Raw genomic sequence first — 25,719 nt, 5'->3', positions numbered from 1 at the left:
CAAAAGAACTGAGAAAATCGAGCAAACTGCTGTACCCTAAACATTTTAATGAAGCACAGCATGAAATAATGATAATAGACTGACTCATTAGACAACATCCAATTGTGTCAATGAGCCTTGGCATACAATGTACTATTCTGCATGATTTCTGTTCTGAACCTTCAAAATCATGTAAAATGAAAGTAATAAAAAATTAAAGCCTCCAGGGACACGGTTTCAAATTTGAAAAACACAGTCATACTAAACATCTTTCATTAAATAAGTATTATCAATGGTAGAGTGAAGAAATATATAACTCTAAACAGGAGTTAATTACAACAAAAAGCTACAAAAAAGGTCATATTTTCTGTGTGATCAAATCTGTATAGGTACAGTGCCCTCCACTAATTTTGGCACACTTGGTAAAACGTTCTGACCCCAAGAAGCAACTAAGTTCTGCAATTCTCCAGCTGTGATCCTTGGAGAATTTTTGGCTACTCTAACCAACCTCATCCCAGTGCATTGAGACAATATAGACACACGTCCAATTCCAGGTTGATTCATAACATTTTCAGTTGACTGGAACTTCTTAATTATTGCCCTGATGGTAGAAATGGGCATTTTCAATGCTTTTGCAATATTCTTATAGCCACTTACCATTTTGTGAAGCTCAACAACCTTTTGCTGTACATCACAGCTATATTCCTTGGTCTTACCCATTATTATGAATGACTAAGGAAATTTGGCCTGTGTGTTACCTCATATTTATACCCCTGTGAACAGGAAGTCATAGTTGAACAATTTCTTGTTCCATCCAGGTGGACTACAAAATGTAAAATATCAATGGGAATATACTTCAAATATATATTTTTTCATATGACTTCATAGGGGTGCCAATCATTGTTGCACACCTATATTTAACATTTTTTTTATAAACCTGTATTGTGTTTGATATCAATGAGTGCAGAGTATTTTTTGTTAATTTTTTTAACTAAAGATCAAAAGGGTAAACAATGAAGACAATTTTTCACAGCCTTCTTTGCTCATATTTACCAAGGGTACCAATATTAGTGGAGGGCACTGTATGTCAGATCCTGTCTAGCAACGTAAACAACTTTAGAATAGTACTTGTGCTCAAAAAGCATGAAGAAATGACAGAGGAACTTCCTCCATATGTAAATCACGAACATTTATCAAGTTAGATATCAACACATTTATTCATAAATTGTTCACAAGAGCATTTACACAAGAAATGTGGTAAAAAAAAAAAAAAAAAAAAAAAAAACATTTGAGTTCGTGAGTTTGTGTAAATTTATGTACAAGGAGACTTATTAATGTAAAGTTCAACTGACAGGAGTTTAAATGTTTCACTGTTTAGACATTATCTTTTCATTATCAGTGCTCTCTGAGCATTGATATTTATGGGGTTTTGAGGGTGTCAGTAAATGTAAATCAGTTTTGCTGTGAATGTGTTTAGTAATTTACAGGTGATTAGCATTTATCAACATACATATGTGAATACGAAGAAAATCTGTTTTTCTGTAACTTTCTGTAAATCCGACAGGATTCTCTTTAGCATAGTTTTGCCTACCAAACATTTACACACAATGTAACTAAAAAAATTTCATGAGAACCATGTCATTGATGTATTTTGTACCTATTTCTAGTAGCATAGTGCTCTCCCAGCTCTAGTCACACAACTCACAAGCTTCGTAACAAAAAAAGTGACAATAACAGTATATCCTTTGGTCAAGGTCTTCTTATGTATGGCCTCTTGAAGCTCCTGAAGATACTTTCTGCTGACTAATAAACAAGTACAGAAAAAGATGCACTTGATGTGACTGTAAGTGTTTGAGAGTTAAAATGGATTTGCCTTAGTAATAACGAGTGTGAGAATATTACAAGATGTCCTCAAGTGGCACTAAGCTTTGTGAAGCTGGATCACCATGTTGGCAAATGAACTAATTAAGGGCTTTTCCTTATCCTGGTCAAACTGGTGTCCAGAGACTGTCTTTCCCAATAATGCTAATGAGAGCAAGAGTCCTGGGGACTCATGAGGTGCCTCCATCAGCACAAAAAGAGAGAAGAGACACGGTGCTCTGTCCACTGGAAGAGTAAACTTATTCCATTCTGAACTGGGACAGTGGCCTCCTCTTTGTTCAGTTGGCTCCTTGCTGCGATACTCATTAAGCTCCATAAACAATGGAAACAGCTTTTATAATGAGAGGTCTTCAAAATGGCCTGTCTTTGGAAAGCCAGCCAGGCAGGATTTCTGCTACGGCTGAGCAAGCTTTAGAGTTTAACCATCCAGAATGGGGTCCAGTTCACTCTAGCATCTTCTATCACATTTTTTCCCCTTACATTTTGGGGTGGTTTCTAAAGCTCTGACAGGATGATTAATGTTGACTCTACTGCCAAAAATGTAAAGTATGGAAAAATGTTCCCCTTTGTGTTGTGGTTCCCAGGTGCTAGTGATTGTTTTTGCTTCTGTTCTATTCCTGTCTCTATCACTGTCCTGTCATTGGTTTGTTGGCCAATTGTGTTCACCTTCAACTGTCTTTGTGTTCACTGTGAAGTCTAATCAAGGTTTTTGTTTTTTTTTTAAGTCCGAGCCTTGATTTCCATTTCTAAGCTCCATACACTCCTGGTTTAGACCCTTGCTTGTTTTTCTAGTTTTTTTTCTTAATATGTCACTCTTTTGATGCCAGATATAGACGTGGACTGCGATTCTTGAATTGACCCCATTAAAACATATACCAAGTTTATACACTTGCATCTCGTCATCAACAGAAATTCATATAACAAATGTTAGGATATTGGCATCTGTGCAGAAGTCTCATATTTTATCATCTTTAATGCTATCCTTCCGAGCAAAGTGCAGAAATGGATGTTACTAGCTTCAAGACTCTGAATTAGAAGACAGCACTGCAGAGACATGGTGACTAACATTACACTCACAGTTGTTACTCTGTTGACACAGCCCACATCTCGCCCACTCCACACCATCTGGCCCAGTCATAGACAGACGAACAAATGAGGAGGCCTCGGAGCCATAAAGACCAACGGTCTCCGGCAGGCTTTTAGAGCAATCTGCTCCGCATTCACTGGCTTCACCCTAAACGGTTGTCAATCTTAATAGATTTTCTCCACCTGGCCCCAGTCTGAGACTCAGCTACGCATTAAAAATCAATATCCAACTGTTTTTTTGTTGTTGTTTTTTTACAGAACTGCTGTGACATGGTCTCAGAAAAGTAACAAAACTTGAGTTTTAAAAAAATAATAATTAGTGCATGCAAAGATGTAGGCCACTGCTCAAAATTCACAGCATCCAATCAATCACCAAATTCAATGAAGGCTGTAATCACAATAGCATGAACAAACAAAAATACTATTTTAGAAATCAAATCTGTGACTACAGCAGAATCTTCACAGAGTCACAATTGCCCATCCATCTTAGAAACCTTTGTCAATTATCTGAGGCTTGACATCTCTTTGTTCCTAAAACCTAAACAGATGTCCAAACTCGGGGGCTTTGTGTTAGCAGTGATCTCACTGATGCCTCCGCAGCTACCAAAAGCCACAGGATATATGCAGGAATGAGAACTCTGGTTATAAAAACATCTTTTCAGAATGTGTAATCCAGGGTAATGTTTTTGTACTTGGAAAAGTAATTTCATACCTTTGTGATCAAGGGTACTGACAGAAATGACCACGCAGAAAAAAAGCCATACTTAATCCTTAATCCGTAACCTTTGTTACTTAGAGCACCACGGTACTACAGAGTGAAAAGGCAGAGGAGACTATTTTTTTTCTCGTAATCACCTAAAGCCTCTAAACTCCTTTGCTAGAGTAGATACAGAAGGAGTTTTCATCTCAGCAGGCAACGTCATGCCTGGAATCTTTATGAAAGGAATGCAAAGAAGACCTGGGATTCGGACGATAAAGCAGATGGTTTGTTTTTAGCTTGAAGGCTGAATTAATGGCCCAAAAGTTAGCGACATTTGGCAACATAAACTAGAGTCATTATCTTCATAACACTGTAATATTACAGTCAGAAAGGGCTTCCCTGGGCATATATTTCAACACTAACTGTTAGAAACAGGAGTATTATTTACTTTAATGGTTAGCATCTTGATATTCAAGCCGTGCACTGTGATTACGACGTATTGCAGTGGCAATGGAGGAGTGACACGAGGCAGTATGAAGGGTGGCAGAATATAGAGAGGCGCACAGAAAGCGATCAAAGGTTAGGAGGCAATCACAGCGATAACATCACACTCCCCAGCCTCAGCAGGATGCTCAAAGGCTTGTTCCAGGAGATTGTAGAGGTAAATAACAATACAATAGAATAGCATGTGGTGCGGCATCTTTCCATTGCAATTTTATACAAGTAGCAGATCAAATGTCATTGATGTTTCCTTCAGTGATGCCACTTGCTATTAAAGAAACAGATGCTGATATCAAGAGGCCCTTCCTAGCACCTTTTACTCTATTGGTTATGAAATTTACACATATTTTCTTAACTGGAAAGGACTGAAACCAAATCCCAGCTGGGTCACCAGTGCAATGATCTACTAACCTCAATATCCAAATAAAAATAAACACTGTCGTGGTCCATATTGGATGTCTGGATAATTTGACACCCCACACACACATCAGATAAGGACTTTACAAGCATGTGCACTTTCATTAGGCACGTTTGTCATCTCCTATTCAGAGCATGTGTGTGTGAAAAGAATACTTTCAGCACTCCTAGAACAATGTCAATATTAGTCCTAAATAATGATGTTTGTGAAGAGCAAATGGCCCAGCTCGATAGAATAAATAAAGCGGTATTTAAAATAGCACACTATGACCTAATACTTACTGGTATTTACTACGCACTAATGTAAAAGTTCAGTACACAGAAATGCACCTTGTTCATGTTACTGAGAAACTGTACACAAAGAAGCCCTCCGTCCTGAAGACTATCTTATGGTTGAAACCTTAAAGTTAACTATTTTACCTCTGACACTGGAGACACCTTCTAAAAATGTTTAATAAATGTCTCCTCACAGAAAATCTGTTAATATGGTTAATATGGTTCCGGTGCAAGCTGTTACTATAGAAATGTGTTAGAATGAGTGCATTAATATAAACCTGTGATTTGAATTACTGCCAGAGCTGCTGACATTAAATATTAATTGACACTGGGAATTCAACAACGCTGTGGTTTAAGTGCATTTTAATGCCTTATGTATGAACCCACATAACAGCATTTTTTTGACTTACTAACTTTTAGTGAGAAAAAAAGAGGTGTTTTGCAGATGTTACACAACATTAAATGTAACTAGAAATGGATAAGAAAGTAAGACATGTCATTTTTAAAGTAAAAAAATGCTAATGTTGACAAATTGCTGTTAATTAAAAAAAAAAAAAGAAAACCACTGGGGTGTGCAATTATTGGAAAATAATCAACTTCAATGTCATAGTAACTCCATCTGTGATAATACTCAGAAGAGCATGTAGCAGTGGACACTATTCCAAACACTGTAATAAACTGCAAATTTTCTACTTTGAGCATTGTCTTTTACTTTTGTTGAGACAAAAAGAAGGTTGAATATTTATAGTTTGAATGACTAAAACATTACAAATCCCTCCCTAGCATGTAAATTCCCCCTTATTTAGAGGAGACACTTATTGTATATTGATGTATATAGTATATAAGGAGGAGCACCACCCATGTGGTGGCATTAACAAGTAATAATGTAATTTCATAGCTTTGTGATTGATGGCTATATAGCTGTATAGGTTTAAAAAGAAACAAGGAGCCATTACCAGTAAGTTTAAGCTTATAATATTAAAGACGTTATCTTAATCTTTAATTAGGCCACATCTCATTGATAAGGATGTTACACTAGACAATGCTGGTGCTTGAATCATATAATATTTCAGGCAACGAGTAGAGTAAACTTTTTAGGAGCAGACGCTTGTTTCCAAGATTGGGTACCTTATTGCTTGAACTCAGCATCCACCCTTGAAAATGTTATAATCTGGCTATTCCTTACAAATGAGGCACAATCCAAACCAAGCACAGAGCTGATCAGCTGAGAATTTTGTACTCACAACTTTCCAGGCACTTACTCAGAATCTGAACCACAGAGCAACCCACAGTACTTTTTATGCATTTTATGAATGCTGTATTACAGAACTGCATACGCATAAGAAATCCCAGTAACCCCAGGCCAATGAGGATGAGGTCAGCTTTGTGTGTATGGGCTCGCTTGTCCTTCACAGTAAAAGAGTCCGTTCAAAGTCAGATCGGTCTTTCAGCTGTACTGAAGTCTTTGCTATTGAAGAAAGTTATCTGTAAAAGAAGATTGAATGACAAATGACAAAAACACTAACAGCTAGCTGAAACTTGCATGTGTATGACCTTTAACCTTAATGGTCATTCTGTTACAAGTTAAGCACCCCCCATTTTCACCAGACAAAAGAAACACATTTTCACTCTTGCATCTAAGTTATGTTTAATATATTGTTTAATGTCCTTGTCTCTAAAGAAAGTCCAAAATCCAAAATCCAAACTGGGACATCCAAGAAGATTCAAGAGTCATTTCTTTCTGGTGTCATATTAATAGCCATAAGGTGAAATTCAACTCCCAAAAGAATAAACAAAGCAAATACAGCACTCTCAGCTCATCGCTCAAACATAGCGAGACATTCATCTGGGGCTGTCCAACGCCCCAGGATGCGCGAGTCACCATTGCTAGGTATTACATCAGAGACTGATGAGTCACTCAGAATCACGGTCCCAAAAATCACTATGCATCAACATCTGCAAGCCACAGAGGAGGACAGGGATGAGGAGATGGATAGACAGTCAGCCAAAGAGTAGGTCAGGGAAAAATAGAAACAGAGAGAGAGAAACAGAGAAAGGATAACCCCTTTTCCACAGATTTGCTGCTAATGCTCGATTTGGGGCTGATCCAGGCAACAAGCGAATATTTTAAAGGACCGGGCAAGTGTTTTTAACTGCTATAAAAGATAAAGCATTACATAATCAATAGTTTTGAAATGCAGTATATAAAAACAGCAACACGTTACATCTGGCTTTAGGTCTCAAACATGTCAATTTTGTACCAGTTTACAAGTTAAGCTCAAGCAGGTATAAGGACATGGGGAGAACAAGCAAAACTCCACACAGACAACAACCTGAACTCTGGATCAAAACAGGGTTCATACCTTACCTTAGAAATTCATTAATATGAAATGGACAGAGTGCAACCACTCCATGTTCTTTCAAATTTGTACAAATGTCTCATGTGATAAGTTTGAATCTCTCAGCTTCTTTTTATTAAAATTGATTTTAGTTTTTATTTTTTGCTGTGTAGCTGCACAAACGAGGTTATATTAGTAGTAACAATGTATTCAACCATATTTTTTTCAACAATAATTTTAACCCCTTCACAGTACATATCATATTTTTCATACACATTAACTGAAACTAGCTGTTTTAAAACTCAAAAGCCAAACAAATACAGATCCTTCTTCCAGTGTTCCCTCCAAAGCCACACCCCCATATACAGCACATGCACATGCCCTGCCTCAGACACAACACCTGAATGCTAATGTGAGTTTAGAGTGTAGCCCCTTGGTTTCTGCATGAACAAATGACACCATATTCTACAGTTTATTGGTCGTCATTTAAGATTTGCCTGAGTTGTTGCCATTGTGACAAAATAATCCCCACCTAAAGCGATCTCTTCATGATGGAAACGTGAAGAATAGTTTCAGAACTGGCACCAGAACCAACACAAGCACTGTGTCACTGGACAAGGGCTAAGCTGGAGAAATGCTTGGTCCAGAGTTGGAGGTTCAGTTCTCTAACATCTGCACTCTACTCATGAGCCTGTCGGCCTGCAACTTTATCCGACCCCTCTCCTTCAGTGAGGAGAAAGTCTTTCAGAGCTGGAGGGGGTTAGTGGCTTTTCAGCATGACAAAGCCCACTCCATTTCCATCCTTTTTTCCCTCTCTCTCTTTCCCCTCACTCCTCAATAGAACGGCTCCGAAGGCAGCACAATGCAAATCAGCCTGGGTCCGCATTCATGCAATGATTAATATGCACAGACCTCCCATTCTTATCAAATGACAAGCAGTGAAAAACAGCAAAGAATTAGAAGACGTTTTGTTGCTACATATGCTTTACATAACAAATTACAGCATTTTTAAAGTCTTTTTATATGCAGCTGCAGTGTAAATAATATTTACATATGTATGCACAATCAAAACAATTAGGCATGTGCACACTGCCTAATTTTAATATTCGAACAAGCATAAGAGTTAATGAATGGATATTAACTGCTATGTAGGAAAGGGAAGGGAAAAAATGCATTTTAAATGTGCCGTAATCAAATATCATTTTTTCCACTGCAATTAACTTTCCTCCTGTCTGTAACATACACAATATAGCGTAATGCTGAATCGAAGGCAAAAGCTTTACTGACTATCAGCATTACTGGATGTCAGCTTAATATTTCAGGCTGTGGTCTGGCTCTAACCATGCCTGCTCTATCACTGGCTTAAACTCATCATGAAAAAATCATGAAAGTTCTAACTACAACAGAGTTTAGGAAGAAAAAACCTGATTTGATTCTCAAAATTTCCTGTGATTACAAAGGCAATTCACATTTATTAAAATCTGATGGTCAGTACAGAAAGTGTGTTATATTTAGTAATCCACACAAGAACCAGTGTAGTGTCCCAGAGCATGCAGCATCTCTTTTATCCTGCGAGGTTCCTATCTAACACCTGCGTGAGATTAATAATTTCCCGTTTACTCCTGATGCACAATGTAGCAGTGCCATTCTCTGCCTCAAAATATTACAAGATGTGGCTTTTCTTTCTTATATTTTCTCAAGGAATTATCGTCCACTTGACAAATACCCGAACAGCAATACGTTTTCTTTCTATAGTACCAATTGATTTACTGGGATTTGCATGACAGATGTTCCATATATTAAAAAAATAAAAAATAAAAAATAAATAAAAAATAAAAAAAACAGGTTTAATTGTTGAAATGGTGAAGTTTTCTGTAAGAGGTGTTTATTTAGCATTTTTGGAAGGAGTCTCTGTAACAGTCAGAGGTAACTTTTCCAAAACATGAAGGGCTTTTCAGTTTTGGGCAACACAACAAGCTGTCTTATTTGTTTTTGTCTTATTAATTATAAGAATACGGTAAACAGTTAACCATACAGGTATTTGAATACTCAAACAGCCCTAGAAACAATGGTTCAAAAAAAGTCCTGCATAATTGATTCAGTCTGTCACTTCACTTGTCTGAGATGTTTTTTTTTAGCTCGGTTCACACATGTATCTTACTGTAAAAGACATCAGGTTTAATGGGCTGCTGAGCTTCTAATCCGATGTCAGGATTTATTTCTCAGACATCTGGCATCGCTAGTGGAAACACTGCTGAAATTACAGATTCACAACTGACATAAGGTCAATACAACATGAAAACAAATGTACTTGGAAGATTATCATTATTGTAATGCTATTTTTCACAGCTGTAATGAGTACAAATACGTAAAAAAGGCGCAAACAAGTAATCAACTTCAGTCGCCATCACTGCTCAGCTGTATCTATTTTTTAAAGCACTTCCCAAGATCAACTGTAATGAGTTGCATTTTAACCGTCATCACAGCACAAAACTTGGTTGTAGATATTTGTCCTTGTCAAATGAGATGTTCACAGTCTATTGAGTAATAACAGTGGAACAGCATAAGGTCCTGGGGTCAGATATGGCCATCTATTAAACTCCATCCATCTCAGTGTTACACAGCTTATGATATTTCTTAAGACAGGTACATTTTCTTTCACTGAAATGGTTTTCAGCTCTGCCTCACTGCTTCAGAATGTCTACTCCAGGCAATTGTATGGATCATTACGATGCATTGCAATCGCTAACAAGCATTTTTCAATTGCAAGTTCACTTTTCCAAAGTGTTGCACACAGTTCACACAACAGCCCTCAATGTTGTGCCAAAGAGTGAATTATTTTTTTTCCCTCTCTTTGACACAAAAAGCATTCATGTTTTCAATGGTCTTGCATTCAGGTCTCATTCTAGACTCAGCAACCAGCCAAACTGTGTAATTTTAAAGATCAATTTGTGAAAGTATCTAAACAAAGGGCCGGAAATTGCTGGATAATAAAATACTAGATCGAAGTGCAATGAATACCTTAAACCATAATGGTTCACAATACCTAATGATGAATAAACAAAACAAACCAAGACATCATGGCGAAAAAGTGTAATATGTAAGAAATAAAACACAATATTTAAGTGACCATTTCAGAACTGCAAAACTTTACACATTTTGAGTAGCTTCGCATTTTAACAGCAGAATGCAAACATATACCAAAGAGCAGTCTTCTATTTTCCCCTATTAAAAAAAGCAGATGAGGCAATCGACATTTGAATCTGAAACGGTTGACAGTTGTGCAGGTGTCTGAAATATGCTTGAAATAAGCCCTGATACAGCTCTCTTGCTTTCCGTCATGGTAAATTGAGATTTTTTGAGTTCATTGTGAATCTATCAATGTGTGTCCGACTTAATTATCATTAAATAAGTATATAATATTAAAGTCAATTGGCCTTCATTGAAGTGTAAAATCTAACATTTCACAAATAATGTTGATGTTAATTACAACTGAACAGCGATATACTGTAAAAGAGTCTTCAGCATATTTGTGCATGTGTGCATTATGGTAGCTCATTTGCCAGTGGCCATAGAAAATGCTGCATGGTCTTTCAGAATCATTAAATACATACTACTGGGAAAAAAAGCAGTCTAACAATAAGAAAGTGTGTATATATGAATGCTCACTGCACAAAAACAAAAATGTGCAGGTTAAAAGAAATAAGAATAAAATATTTCCTTCTCAGAAACTGTCAGGACTAAGCCTATATAATTCTTATTGCACAGAAGAGTCCACAACATTATGGAAAATTAAAATTTATTAATAGTAAATGTTTATTAAGTCACATTATATTACATAAAGTCCACAGGATTAATAATGAGGACTTCAGGTACTCATGACCTGACTTTTATACTTTACTATCGATGAATATTTAGTTTTACATGTTCAATTACATCATTTTATATTTAAATTATAAAATGTATACGCTTTTCTGAAGTGCGGATGGCATGACTGTGACAATCAGAAACCATTCATGGGCCAGTAGGGTGTTAGACAAGTGATTTGTAAAAGGATTATTTTTATTTCGAAAATGTACTGTTATGTTTCTTACTGTTAACTGCGTTTACCACCATCCAGTGTTCTGGTGTATTATAAGACTGTGGTTTTATAATAGAATAATATTCTATATAATAGATGTTTGTTTTTGTTTTTTTTATTGCTATTGTCAGTTTTGGGGGAACATGGATGGGGGGTTGGGGGGTTCACCATACAAGTCCCTATAGAACTACACAAACAATAAAGTATTCTAACAATCACATTAATATAAATCTTTTGGTTTCCCTTTCAGTCAGAACAATTGTGAGAGCTGTTATGGAAAATAATTCATCACCTTCTGACCAATCAAAATTGAGAATTTTTTATTGGTGCTGTGGTACTCAGTAAAGCAGACAGAGCATTTTAAACATGTATGGTGGAGTTGGTCTGTGTAATGAAGAGCTGATATCATCCATTGTATTTTCCATAACTGTATCCTCAGCAGAGCCATGACATGGTTCATGGAAACCCTCCACTGCCAAAATAATAACCAATTAGTGGTAGTCCCTTTCCACTGATGGACAAAGCACAGCTACAAAGTGACCTTTATCATACATGTGCATGATAAAGTGACAACTATGGACACAATACACTATTTCTTACCCACACAACTCCATCTTGAGTCATTCACATCGTCTAATTTGGAATATAACATCACCTACAATAGTTCCTGCTTCCTCTTCACACACCTGTCACAGTCAACACTGCCTTTCACTTCAGTTAATGCAAAAAAACTTGCTCACTCTGCAAGGGTTATCCGGTAGGGAACACTTTGCTTAACAATTTTCCCTGTTTGTATTATACTGCATTTCTATCCAAATTGCTGGTTTTCTGACCCACAGAATCGCACGCAAAATAACACCATGGTTAGACCAGAGACACCCCAGAGCAGTCAAGAAACCACAAATGAATTCTCTGCAGCTAAAAGGCTGAATATGCATAAAAAATGTAAATGAATTCATATATTAAGGAATGTCTTGCTCAGAAAAATTTTTGTTTTATTGCTGGTAACCGGCATACATAAAAGTGCACAGAACTGATCCGATTGCAACTTTCTGAAACTAGATTCTGAAGCTTGTGGCCAGAAAAGTATGCAACAGATGTAAAAAAAAAATCTGCAATTATATGCATGCTCCAACAATCAAAGATCTAATGTACTGCCCAGTCCCATTTTGAACTGTAGCAGATCTAGAGAGGGGATGCATATTGATATTTAGTTTAAATATACTGTACATATTAAATAAAAAACTTTTCTGAGGATAGCAATAGCAAGGAGTGTTGTTTCTTTCTGTTTGTTAAACGAGAGAAGAAAAAACATACTGAGGACCGCTAGCATACTGAGCCTAGTTCATCCACACTGATAACTATAAGTAAAAACAAACAGCCTTAACACAAGTGAGGTACTTGATCACTCTTCACTACGCTACACCTGATACATCTGTCCGCTGCCATTTACTGGAATAATCCACTACTGACCATGATTTAGTCCTAAACAGGGGCGTAACCTGACCTGGGCATTTAGGGCTGTAGCCCTGAAGATTTTTTCTTTAGCCCTGAATAATTCTCCACTTGGAGAATTTGGAGTTTGTCACTACGTAACCGAACATTAGTGAATGAAGAAGGGGCAGTGTTGTATTTTTGAATCTTCAGTGAAGATTTTAAATCTTCAGAGGCGAGACCAATCAGACAGGGTTTACAGGAAAATACATGGAAATACTGGTGTCTTATTGGCTGTCAGTCTCAATCTTGCCAAACGCTAGCTCACACTGTCAGTTAGTGTAAGGGGAAAAATGGATATACACAGATTTTTTATTTTTTTAACCAGTGAAAGGGTTGAAACTGAAACACTAATATCCTCTCTTGCTGAGCAGGATAACAAGGTGTGTAAATGTTTCTTTGAGTTCCAAGTTACATGAACTTGATATGAGCAGAGCCTAAGAACAGCTAACGTACTTTGCATGGCACTGTAGCAGCTAAACCCATACAATGATAGCTTAGTCGTGCCTCCCCTTGGCTAGCGACACCAAACTAGCCTAGTCTCATGTTAGATAGCCAAAATGTTTTATAGTTTATTTGTCTGATAGTCCTGCAATTACTAGATAACACCCAAGGCGTTATGATATTTAAGATAAATCCTAAAAAATTTTTTTTCCAATTTTCACATTTTTTAAACAATTAACCCTCACATGCAAGAAAAAAAAGAAACTGTCTATATAGTACGTTAAAAGATGTTTTTTCTGATGGAGAAAAATCAGGGCTCAGCCCCGGATGATTAACAGTCCAGCTAACACCCCTGGTCCTAGTCTATTGACACTAACACATTATGTGGTGTTGCTGTGTGGATACAAGGTAGATGAAACCGACAACAGAGTGTATAACCATTATATAAAACCTCACTAAAGTGTTCTTGGTACATCACCAGTCTTTATTTAACAACAGAAGGTGAGACAGGAGCGTGAATAATGTTGCCCAGCGTAACATCAGCAAACCACCTAAGCTAATGCATTAGTAACAGCCAGATGAGGCAGGATGTGACGGCTTCACAGCACATATTCATATTACAATTCGCAGGTATGTAGTTTGTGACACAGGATGATTTCCCCATACACTATTAACTAAAAAGATAAAATCACACAAGATAATGAATCTGCTGAAGACAATCATCGCTCACGTTGCACAGATTACAGTTATGTTTAGATGGGTATCTGTTCATTTTTCTCTTGTACACATTCACATGACTAGGTGATTTTTTTCTGATTAGCATCAGGATGTTTCTTTTTAAAATGTATTAAATTCGAGGGATGAAATTCTTGTCAGCCTTGAATACAAGGTGTTTATGCAATGTGAAATTGTATTTAGCCCTAAACAACTGCATGTAGACTATTTAATCATACTGTATATTCTTTTTTAAGGGATCCCAATAGGTATATATAGCTGTGTAAGGTTTTGCTCTAGTGGGTGGAGGAAAGGATTCCTCTCTCGCTGGTCGATCAGCTCGACACGAAAGACGGTCATGGTGACTTAGCTAATATGAGGGAAGTGGATATGACTATAAATTACCAGAGAACACTTAATGATATGTGATCATAAAATGATATGTGATTACAAAAATAAGCTACTAATAATGTTCCATCTTTTTCCAGCAATTAACCACAGTTGTGATTTTTCCTCAGATTTTGTTTTAAACTCACCTGAATTTTGTCACATTTCTGGACTTTACACAAGCCATAGAATTCCAGAGCAAAGACAAAGTGGGGTATAATTTTCTCTGGTTAGACCTATTTCCCCATTTTTTTCCTTTCGCTCGTTCTTTTTTTTTTTTTTTTTTTTACAGTTTCCCCCTCGCAAAAATAGGCCGTTTATGTTTTCATAGTGGCTTTGAACTCACCGCATAAGTTTAAGTTCCAGATGTGAACAATTTTGAGACTTTTCTCCCTGCTTGTGGTATTTCTTTTTTCTTGGCTGTTGACTCATCTTAAACTTTGTCTTTCTCTTGAGGTTAAGCTGCAGATGAAACACTTAGGAATGGCACTTTCTTAACTTTGGTTACTTTTTTAAATGCATGTTTATGAAATCTGTTGATTTCAGTTTATTTTGTAGTTTAAGTGAAATCTGATGAAGGTATGGAGGGCACACATATCAGATTTCTGTTTCATGCCTATTGCTGCGTCCCAATTCACCTACTATCCATCCAAAATAGTATCCGAGATTAGAATAAGTGTGTCCCAATTCGTAGTATGTTGAAATGAGTGTTCCAGAGGTACCCATTTGGTCTACTATTTCTGGTGTGTATCCATAGACACTTTTTCAGCTAATATTTCTCATGACCCCGAAACGGAGTTAGCATTTTAGCCCTCGAGCTGCCAGCTTCGCTTTGAGCTCCAGCGCTTTGCGTGAGGAGAAATCATGGCACAATAAATAGCACTACGGAGGTTGTCGGGGACATAAAACGTCATTACGCCGAACGGGAAAAAACTTTGCAGATAAACTCAGGGCTCTACAGTGCGACCATTTCACTCGCATTTGTGACTGAAAAGTATTTTGTGCGACTGTGAATAAATATTTATTTGCACCGGTGTGAGTGACCTGTTCGGAGTTGTATAATAAAATTGGGATAAAAACTACAGGAAGTCCAAAATGCATCTACACCGAGCCACAGTTACTTTCACACTGTTTTTCATCTCCTCAGTCAACCAAACAAGTGTGGAAATACTGCAAAGAAGCCATTATGATGACAAGTAACTCTGTACATCATCTGCTTCAACTTCCCGATCTCACAAACCGCCATCTTTTATTGATCCCGCAAAATGACCTGAACTTGCACCTGCTCGTGTAGACACAGCGGCTTGGCGCGATATAAATTAATAATAATGCTAACGGTACATGGTGGGTTTAATTCAAACTTCTTTATTAAATAATTCCTCACCAATCATAATCAAGAGTAGTAACTGTTCGGTCTGTAAACATACAATATGCTGGCGTTCTCCTTCACTAACTCTAATTCACTTCATTTAAACTCACGGTTGCCAGATATCACTAGAAAAGTCAACTCCAGTTTCCATGTTTTGATTTAATCCCCCAAAACACAATATTATCAGCAGACATGGACACTGTACTGGGGGACTGATAAACAAACTAAAAATAAAACTACTAAAATGTAAAGACAGAAAATGTGCTTAGTTATAAATAAATCACTTAATATAAAAGAATAGATATTATAATAACTTCAGAAAATATAAATAAAATGAGAAATTAAATAATGTTTAATTACTATGGGTTGCATTTAATATATATTTGACATTAAGCTTAGTAAGCTATTTCCTTGGAAAGCTATTAGCCTTTTTCATAATATGAATAATTTTTGTGCTAGTCTACTTTTAATTAGAACTCTCTATTGTTTTTAAGATATTTAAAAATAAATATTTTATGCTTGTTTATTTATCAATTAGCCAACAGTATCTCATTGCTATTATTTTAACTCAGTTAACATTGACCATGAGCAGAGGGCTTACATTTAACTGTTTATGACAGACCTCCTGATTAAAGTTTAAATAAAAAAGATTGGTATCTGGATCGGTATCGGCTGTAAAAATCCTGATCGGAGCATCAGTAATAAACGCCATTAAACTAAAGCACTTTGCATCTGACGGGTAAATTAACTCAACCAATCACATCCTATATGAGATTATTCAGATATATACACAATATACGCAGAGTGGTTCGAGAACTGACTCCAGCTCAGAACCATGACAGCGGAAAATGTCTAATAGTGTAGCGTTAAATATATTTAAGAGGAGCAGACTTCAAACACTGAACAGTGATGTTTATTGTATTTGTTTACAAGGTAGACAGGGTAACAGTTGTTTTTTGCATGCAGTCTGTAAATTTAACTGAAAATATTAAATTTAGTTTATCAGAAAGTAAATTAATTTGTCATGGCTCACACTATGTTTCTAAATTCTGTCATAACTGGCCAGCTCAAGTTTTCTCATGCCTACTTGTGTGTTATATTGTGGCATGAGAAAACTTAATAAATGTGAAAGTGCAATAAAAATGTGTTGTCACTAAAATCAATTCATACTCATGATAAATAATCAAGATCTCAATATTGATCAAAATAATCTGGATTATCATTTTGCCATAATCGTGCAGCCCCACAACTCCTTGTGAGAGGGAGGAGGAGTGATTATTTGCTTCACTGAATTCAACCTGCAAACATGGTGGACTATTTGGGCATTTTAGAGAGAAATGAAATGTGGACAAATAAATCAAGGGAACGGTAAACTAAATTATATCATATAAATTATGTAAAAAATAATGAATGAAGAAGTTTGTTGAAGTTTGTTATGGTGACAGTGTGAGTATCTAGGCAACAACGCTCTCTAACGTTACATGACATGTCAGTATATCCCAATACTTTCTTCACAAACCGAATACATTCTTTTAGTGCATAGTATAAGTAGGCGAATTGGGGCGCATCATATTTCTCTCTCTTTCTGTGTCTTGTATATATTGATTGCCTACCCTCTACCATATATTTCATACACAGACACACAAAAGCAGCTGCAAGTCAACATTAACATGTCAACACCTCATGGCACTGAAAGCAAAAGAATCAGTGCAAAAGAAAAATGGAGGGAGAATCAAAAAGACTGACAGGTGCAAGCGTGCTTTACAGTTACCAGCAGCAATTATTTTTTACCCATCTTACTCTAGTACATCACCATATTCCTGAGCAATTACTCAACAAATACATCTTAAAAATAGAGCCATACACAGAGAGAAAAAGAGGGAGAGCGGAAAATTGGATGGGGACGGGAGAAGAAACACACTGTGGGGGGGAATAGAGAAAAAAGAGAAATACTGAGAAAGAGGAAGACACTGTGAAGAGTGTGGGGGGACACATACACAGTGGGATGCACTGCAAGAAAACAGAGATACTGAGAAAAAAGACAGTGAAAGGAAGAGAGAGAGAGGTTTGAAAATAGAGGGATGGCAGGAGACTGAAAGGACACAACCAGAGAGTGATGGAGAAAAAAATGAGTGACACAGAAAGAATGAGAGGGTGATAGACAGAACAGAAAAGGATAGAAGTGATGAGAAGAGGAAAGAGAAAGAGAAAGAGAAATAGAAGACACTGAGATAGAAAAGGTGACTGGGGAAGACATGGAAAAAGGTGAAAGATACAAATAAAGAAAGAGATAGAAATGGGGTGAGAAACAAAAGGGAAAAAGAAACAAGGATGAGAGATATGAGCAGAAGAAGAAAGGGAGAAATGGAGAAGATTGAAAGACAAGGGAAAGGGAAGAGAGAGTGAGAAACTGAAAACAGAGACACTTTTAATAAAAGAGTAGTGGTATAACCCCGGTGTCCTCACGAAATTCCCCCATTGGCCCTTCTCTATCATGGCCCCCTAATAATCCTCATCACTCTCTCCTCTCCACTAATAGCTGGTGTGTGGTGGGCGTTCTGGCGCACTATGGCTGCCTTCACATCATCCAGGTGGATGCTACACAGTAGTGGTGGTTCAGGAGATCCCCCCATACTATGTAAAGTGATTTGAGTGTCTAGAAAAGCGCTATATAAATGGAGCTGTAACTGTAACAAGACAGATGGGGACAGAAATGAAGTGAAAGAGGGATATGAGAAGTAAGAGAGACATATAGAAAGAGAGATACAGAAGGAGAGAAAGGCAGCAAGATCGAGAATGAGAGCGAGATGGGGGGGTGCGCGAACGTGTGTGAGAGAGTGTGTGTGTGTGTGTGTGTGTGTGTGTGTGTGTGTGTGTGTGTGAGGAGCAGAGAGAGAGAGAGAGAGAGAGAGAGAGAGAGGAGAGAGACTGACTGTATCATTCTCTCCCTCCTCCCCTCCAAACCAAGCAGGTCCCGCGCTCTTTAATAATAACTGAAATGTGGGCTAATATTGAATCAAAACGTTTAATAACTGTACGGGTTTGTTTTGTTTGTTTGTTTTTCACATCTCGGAAGGCAATAACCTTCCCGCCTACACAACTTCCCAAAACTTGGTCCAGATTGCGCCTAAAAAATTCCCTCCAATTATAGGTACTAAAGAGGGTTCATGTAGCCTACTTAGAGATTGTGCATTTACTGTTGCGCGCGCATGTATGCATGAACGTGCACAAAGCAGACCAATATTTTGCACAGCAATTCATTAAATACGGACAAAAAACTCTTTTTGAAAATACGTTGGGCACCTAAATTATACTCTAACTACGCTATTGTTTCAGGAAATATAGGGCACCAGGTCAGCCTTGTATGCCTACACAAATCCCACAACTTTTTTTTTTTTTTTTTTTAATGTGTTATTGCACACACAGGAGCGCAGAAATAATAAACCGAGGTAATGTTGCACTAAGGGCAACGCGCGCGCTTGGTAACTATGCATCTATAACATCACAGTTACATCATCACAAGCAGATGCGCGAGGTCAAAATAAAACCACTGGCTTGTTTACTATCAAAACAACACTTTCCCGATGTGCACTCTTCAGTGAGTCGCGAGTGGCTGTTTGTTTATTTTCGCAAAAACGAGCGAGAGCGCACGTCGCGCGCACCGCCACTGTTTCACATCCAGAACAATTAGAAGCTACTAAGAGGCTCGATGAAACGCGGGCCTGTTATTGGATCAAATGTGAATATATATATATATATATATATATATATATATATATATATATATATATATATATATGAAATCAGCGCGATAATCCGATGATATAATACTACCTGCACCATGCTTCGTTAAAACGCTGAAACTCAAACTGCACGAGACGTTGTTCGATAATAAAATGATGGACGTTAAACGGCACCACTTTAAACGTTAAACTTAGTGAAAACGCAAAATTACAAAGTGCACCAATCAATGCATCCCGTAGGCTTTAAGCAGTTAAAACCGCATCAGGACCAAAACGATGCGTGCAGGATCTTAAAAGTTGAATCCCTTCATAGCACCCCCCCCCCCCCCCCCCCAAAAGAAACAAACAAAAAAAAAAAATCTTATTAGCATCTTTACCTGCATGTCCAACGAGCAGCATGGTCCAGATGAGATCCCGTGTTTGAAGCATTGCAATCTCTCTCCGTGAGGAACGTGAATGATGATTGAGCTCGGTTCGTATTTTCAAGCCTTAGCGCGACGCTTCCTGGTCGTTTCCCGGTTATTTGAATAAAGTGAGTAGAGGAAAGAAACGGGTCCGCTGAAAGGAAACGCGCTGAGCGGAATGAGAGAGAGTGGAGCGCGGTAGCCGAAGCACCTCCTTCACAGGAATCAATGCGCCAGTGCGCAGAGAGTGGAGTCCCCTTTCCACAGTATTAATGAGCCTGGAAAGAAAGTAGTGCGTAGTGCGGCAGATAGCGGCGGTTAATTTGGATTTTTTTTAAAAACTCCTAGAGCTCCCAGTGGTCGTATATAAAGGTCACGCGTTTAGATTGTTCTTTCTCTTTCTCCAGTTTTTCTGAGAAATCCAGAAACCTAATTACAGTCTCTTGGTGAGTAAGAGATTTTAAGAATACACAGAACTCTTGAGAAAGAGCAAAACTGTGCAAAAATGCTCCTTTATTCAAATGCAATCAAAATCAGACATATAGTCAAAAATTTTTAATGGTTTAAGTGTACTACTAATCTATAACAACTTCAAACTAGCACTAGTAGTGGCAGCTACTGCGGATCACTGGCATTTGTTTACAATGAGGTTGAGGCATGAGGTTGAGGCATGAGGGCAAGTTCAGGAACGCAAATTAAGATCGGCCACAAAATTTTAGGCATAATTGAAGCTCCAAAGGTGGCTAAAATGCCTGTCCCAATGAGTTCTAGGAAACGGGGCTTTGTCAGTTTTTAACCATCATTCTCATTCAGTGTGTTGTCACTGATTAATTATTGACAAGATTAATTATTGCAAAAAAAAATATGTCTTAAAGTATAAATCTTTAGGAAGAAAATCTGTCATACTGCTAATGTAGTACATCAGGCAAGATATTGTCAGTGTCCAAATTTCATTATAATGATTTTCCACCAGAGTTATGAGGTTAACATGGCTAACAAAACATGGAAAGGTATAACCACCAATTTTCTCCAAAGTTCAATGAATGGCAAGGCTAGGATCAGGCCACTCTTTTGCCTAGTACACTATTATATAATCTAAGGACAGGACATACAAAACACCCACTGATTATTTTCAAGATGACAAAGCATACACAAATATCCCCCAACAGAACTCTGATTCTCTGACAGTAGAAAAATGATACTTTTTCTGATGCCTGTAGTGCTCTCTGGGACCAGATGGTTTCTCAACAAAAGAAATTTAGTTTAGAACTGAATGCACTTTTGAAGTATCTCACATGCATGCTTTTCAAGGGAGCTATAAATAAGGAAATAAATAATCAGATTGGAAGTAACACCAACTCCTGCCATAATTAAGGCTAATAAAGGATAATGATAAAAATCCTCCACCATGTAAAACTGCCATCTTAGCTATCTATCTCCGATGGCTTACCATCATTATGTGATATACTGTCAATTATCAATAACCTTCAAAGAAAAAAAAAAGTGCTGTTGATTGTCTTTAAAACTGTTTTTATCACAACATTGTTAAATTCTTGAATTTGATTGGTCAGAATGTTGTTATAAACCCTCTTTAACAGCATCTCATAGTAGTTCAGGCTATAATTTAGATACTATGTGAGAAAGACATGATGTAGGCGGGAGGAGTAACAGTGTTGAAGGGGAGAGGGACATGATGTGGGATTGGAGAGGTTAAAGGTGTTGAAGGTGAGAGAGACATGATGTAGAAGGGCAGAGGGACATGGTGTGGAAGGTCAGATAGACATGATGTAGAAGGACAGAGGGACATGGTGTGGAATGGGAAAGGGACATGGTGTGGGATTGGAGAGGTTAATGGTGTGGAAGGTGTGAGCGACGTGATGTAGAAGGGCAGAGGGACATGGTGTGGAAGGGGAAAAGGACATAATGTAGAAAGGGAGAGGGACATGATGTGGAATGGGAGAGGTTAATGGTGTGGAAGGGGAGAGGCACATGGTGTGGAAGCTCAGAGAGACCTGATGTGGAAGAGGAAAGGGACATGGTGTGGAATGGGAGAGATTCATGATGTGGAAGTGTAGAGATGCATAGTGTGGAAGGGGAGATGGACATGGTGTAGAAGGGCAGAGGGACATGATGTGGAATGGGAGAAGTTCATGGTCTGTTCCCCCTTACTGACTGTGTGAGCTAGCATTTGGCAGATTTGAGAGCTGACAGCCTATAAGACATGAGTATTTCCACGTAATTTCCTGTAAACCCTGTCTGATTGGTCTCGCCTCTGTTCACTGAAGATAAAATGCAATACTCTGTTAACTGAAGATACAAAATGACAACCCTGCTGTCTTCTTTGATTGACGTTCAGGTACATACTGACAAACCGCTCCAATTGCAGAATAATTCAGGGCTACAGAAAAAATCTTCAGGGCTGAAGCCCTGAATGCCCAGGCTAGGTTACACCCCTGGTGTGGAAGTGGAGAGGAACATTATGTGGAATGGGAGCACTCCATGGTGCGGAAGGGGAGAGGTACATGAAGTAGAAGGGCAGAGGGACATGGTGTGGAAGGGAAGAGGTACATGATGTGGAATGGGAGAGGTTCATGGTATGGAAGTGGAGAGGGACATGATGTGGATCTTACACAAAAATACGTGTAAGGTGGATGATCTACATTATCTTCAACTAACAAGCTGTTATCTAACAAAGAAAACAATATAATAATTGATTTTGTGACGTTTTCTGTGAAGTGACATTTATTTTACATTTATGGAAGGAGTCTCTAGTGTCAGTGTTTTTTTAACAGTAAGTTTTCCGCCACTGCAAAGTCTATCAAGGACAGAGTACTTGCGTATATGTCAAGCTGCAATTTTTTTTGTGTTATAAACTAAAGGAAAAGGGAATGGATGGTGAGGGAATGGCTGTTTATAGCTGCGATCGTTTAAGTGATTACAGGTTCTAATTATAGAGTTATAAAGCATAATGTGTCGTTCATTAGTTAATTATAAAATCATTGCCAAATTACTGTAGTATAAGAGTAATAAACATTTTGGAATGTCCTGTTGTTGAAAAATAATCATCTTTGAGGTGGTAAGATGTTGTAGACAGCCCTGCCTCTGATATGGAGTTCTCAACCTCTCGTTGCGTTGTATATCCTATCTCACCAATTGAACAAATTACACCCTGAAACAAAAATGTAACTCTTGGTGACTTCTTCCCAAATATTACTAAAGCCTCCCTCAGAGGACATTCTGACATCTCATACTGCAAAAAAGATCCCACAGGGACAAGAGAAGAGCCAGAAAGGAAAGAGCAGAAGAAAAGGCAAGAACAATAAAGAGTCATCGGGAAGTGCTGATCACTGACAACTACCACATGATCCTGCAGTCTCTGAGTGCCCAACAGATTGCTTTAGCTGCAATGGCTGGAAATGCCATGGAGATGTTCAGAAACAGATACAAAAAGTCATAAGAATACACAGAACTTTAAGAACTAAAATGTATGTAGAAAATATTACGGTTAATGAAGCAGCCAGCACACAAGTCTGCTTCTTGATTGAAAAAACACTTCCTGCTCTAGTGTAGCGTACATATTAACTGAATGAACACAAAGTGTTAAAAAAACAAAAAAACAAGGATGCTGTACTGCTTTTGCTTGCATGTGTGATATGAAAAGTGCAAGGTGTTAGAACAACAAGATGCTGAAAAACTGATTAAAGGTCACTGAGGCATTATGAAGCCAACAGGTGGACGCAACACTATATTGTGGGTTAGCTGAACATCCTGTGCCCAGTGACTGAAAAACACACACACATACTTAAAGAAATGCTTAGCAGATGTATACTAAATTTCTTTCTTCTCTTTTCTGAAGGACAGCCCGTAACCTGTCAATGTTTAACTTGTTGCTAAGGATACCAATTATTCTGACGTTAAGGATCCAATGTGCCTTATACTATATATTATATATTGTATGTGAAACTGTTTCTTCTTGGCCAAGATTTTCATGGTGAAGATCTACGCCGTAGTTATTGTTAATTACTGTATTGACAATTGTTATCCTGCTTGAAACTATTCTGCAATAAACCAAATCCACTTAGGTGGAGATTTGGAAACTTTAGAAGTGACTGGTGAGTCCTCTTTTTCTATGATAGACTAAGACTAGAGTTTATTATTTTCTTCATCAATTTGGACCGAAGAGTAAGCCTGACGTGTAAGGCCGCTCCTGCCCCAGAGGCTCAGACCTTAACCTGAGTAAGTAAGAAAGCTTCTCATTATGATGTAGACTTGAACAAGGTTAAATTGTATAGCAGGGAGCTAGTATGTTCTTTTCCCGATAGAAAGCTCACCTTGAGTAAGTATTTTTGGGGAATTTGTTGCATATTAGCCGGAACCACATCAAAGAGCAACTCTGCATCTCATCTGGACACTTCATGTCACCCCATCATTGATTATTTTCCTATTATAGTAAGCATCATCATGTTTTATACCTAAATTAACCATGTGAAATAGTCCATTATGGTTCCATTATAGTTTGGTGTGGGTATTCTTTATGTGTAGAGATTTATTTATTTATTTATTTATTTTTACGTCTGTAGTAAGATTCATTATAGCCTTCAAATGGGCTTTATGGCATTTCAGTGCAATTTAAAGAATTTTTTTCATCACATTTATATTTTTTTCTAAAGCTGAGTAGGCTTTCTCCTGAGCATGAAAATAGACAGTTGAATGTTGCTATACTCTCAACTTGTCATCTGTCGAACCTACCATTCAGTCCTGAGAAATTCCTTAAAATTTAACCACTGGCTATTTGGTTAGACTTGAATATTCTGTATTAGCTTCTCCTTATTTATAATTTCTGATGTAAGGTTAATGCTCAGTAACAGCAGGATGAAGAAGTGATTGAGTTTTCATACATATGCATATACAGACGATTGATCATTTAAAAGAAAAACCAACATAAACTATTTTAGTAAGGTTTTGGGTCACCATGATCCACCAGAACAGTTTCTCTGCACCTTGGCACAGATTCTACAAGTCTCTGGAACTGTACCGGAGGAATGAACAGCATTCTTCCAAACGATAATCCCTCATCTGGTGTTTTGTTGATGGTGATGTCTCAGATGTTACACCAAAACCTCTCTTAGGTGTTCAGTTGGGTTGAGATCTGATGAGTGTGACAGCATATGATTAAGTTACAGCATACAATTCAGATAATTTTTCATTCCCATCAAATTGTTCTGTGAGCACATGTGGTTAGGGGCGGAGTCATCCTGGATGAGATCACTCCCATTAGGATAGAATATAAATGTTTTTTATCATGGGTTAAAAGTGATTAGGCAGAAGAATTTCATACTGATTTGCAGTCACACTTCCCTCTAAGGGGACAAGTGAAGTCAAACCAATCTAGCAAAATAAATATATGCCTTCCACAGCATAACAGAGCCACCAATTTTTCCTTCAATTTGCCACCTATCTGTACATATACACTACATATCCCTTGATCTTCAATTTTAGAGGAATAAACTGTTTGTTTAAGGGAAATTGAAGAAAAATGAAGCCCATTGCTTTGGTACCTAGAATATAATATGGCTGCTGTTTCACAACATTCATTGAACATCATTAATTACAGCCACATCAGGATCATGGGATTGTATTGGAATTCCATCCATCCATTCATCCATTTTCTGTACTGCTTATCCTACACAGGGTCGCAGGGAGCCTGGAGCCTATCCCAGAAGACTTGGGGCATGAGGCAGAGGACACCCTGGATGGGGTGCCAACCAATCGCAGGGCACACATTCACACACCCATTCACAGACTATGGACAATATGGAATGCCAATCAGCCTACAACATATGTCTGTGGACTGGGGGAGGAAACCAGAGCACCCATAGGAAACCCCCGAATTACGGGGAGATC

At 37.8% G+C, this 25,719-nt stretch overlaps 1 protein-coding gene across 11 annotated transcripts in view; it reads right to left on the bottom strand.

Annotated features, from left to right (window-relative positions):
- Positions 1-20,034, bottom strand: part of ncam1a (neural cell adhesion molecule 1a) — a 318,752-nt gene extending 298,718 nt beyond the window's left edge. For 3 of the 11 annotated variants that reach the window (XM_047162039.2, XM_047162041.2, XM_047162046.2), the window contains exon 1: positions 19,789-20,034. In XM_047162039.2, coding sequence (XP_047017995.1) covers positions 19,789-19,840 — 52 coding nt within the window. In that variant the 5' untranslated portion in view covers positions 19,841-20,034. The remainder of the gene's footprint in view (positions 1-19,788) is intronic. The other 8 variants (XM_053687993.1, XM_053687994.1, XM_047162045.2 and 5 more) reach the window with 7 other exon arrangements.
- Positions 20,035-25,719: the final 5,685 nt, after the last annotated feature.

This window comes from Ictalurus punctatus, chromosome 18, assembly GCF_001660625.3.
Source record: "Ictalurus punctatus breed USDA103 chromosome 18, Coco_2.0, whole genome shotgun sequence".
NCBI classification, from domain to species: domain Eukaryota; kingdom Metazoa; phylum Chordata; class Actinopteri; order Siluriformes; family Ictaluridae; genus Ictalurus; species Ictalurus punctatus.
Note: the sequence above shows the minus strand (reverse complement) of the source record. Positions and strands in the feature narration are given on the sequence as shown.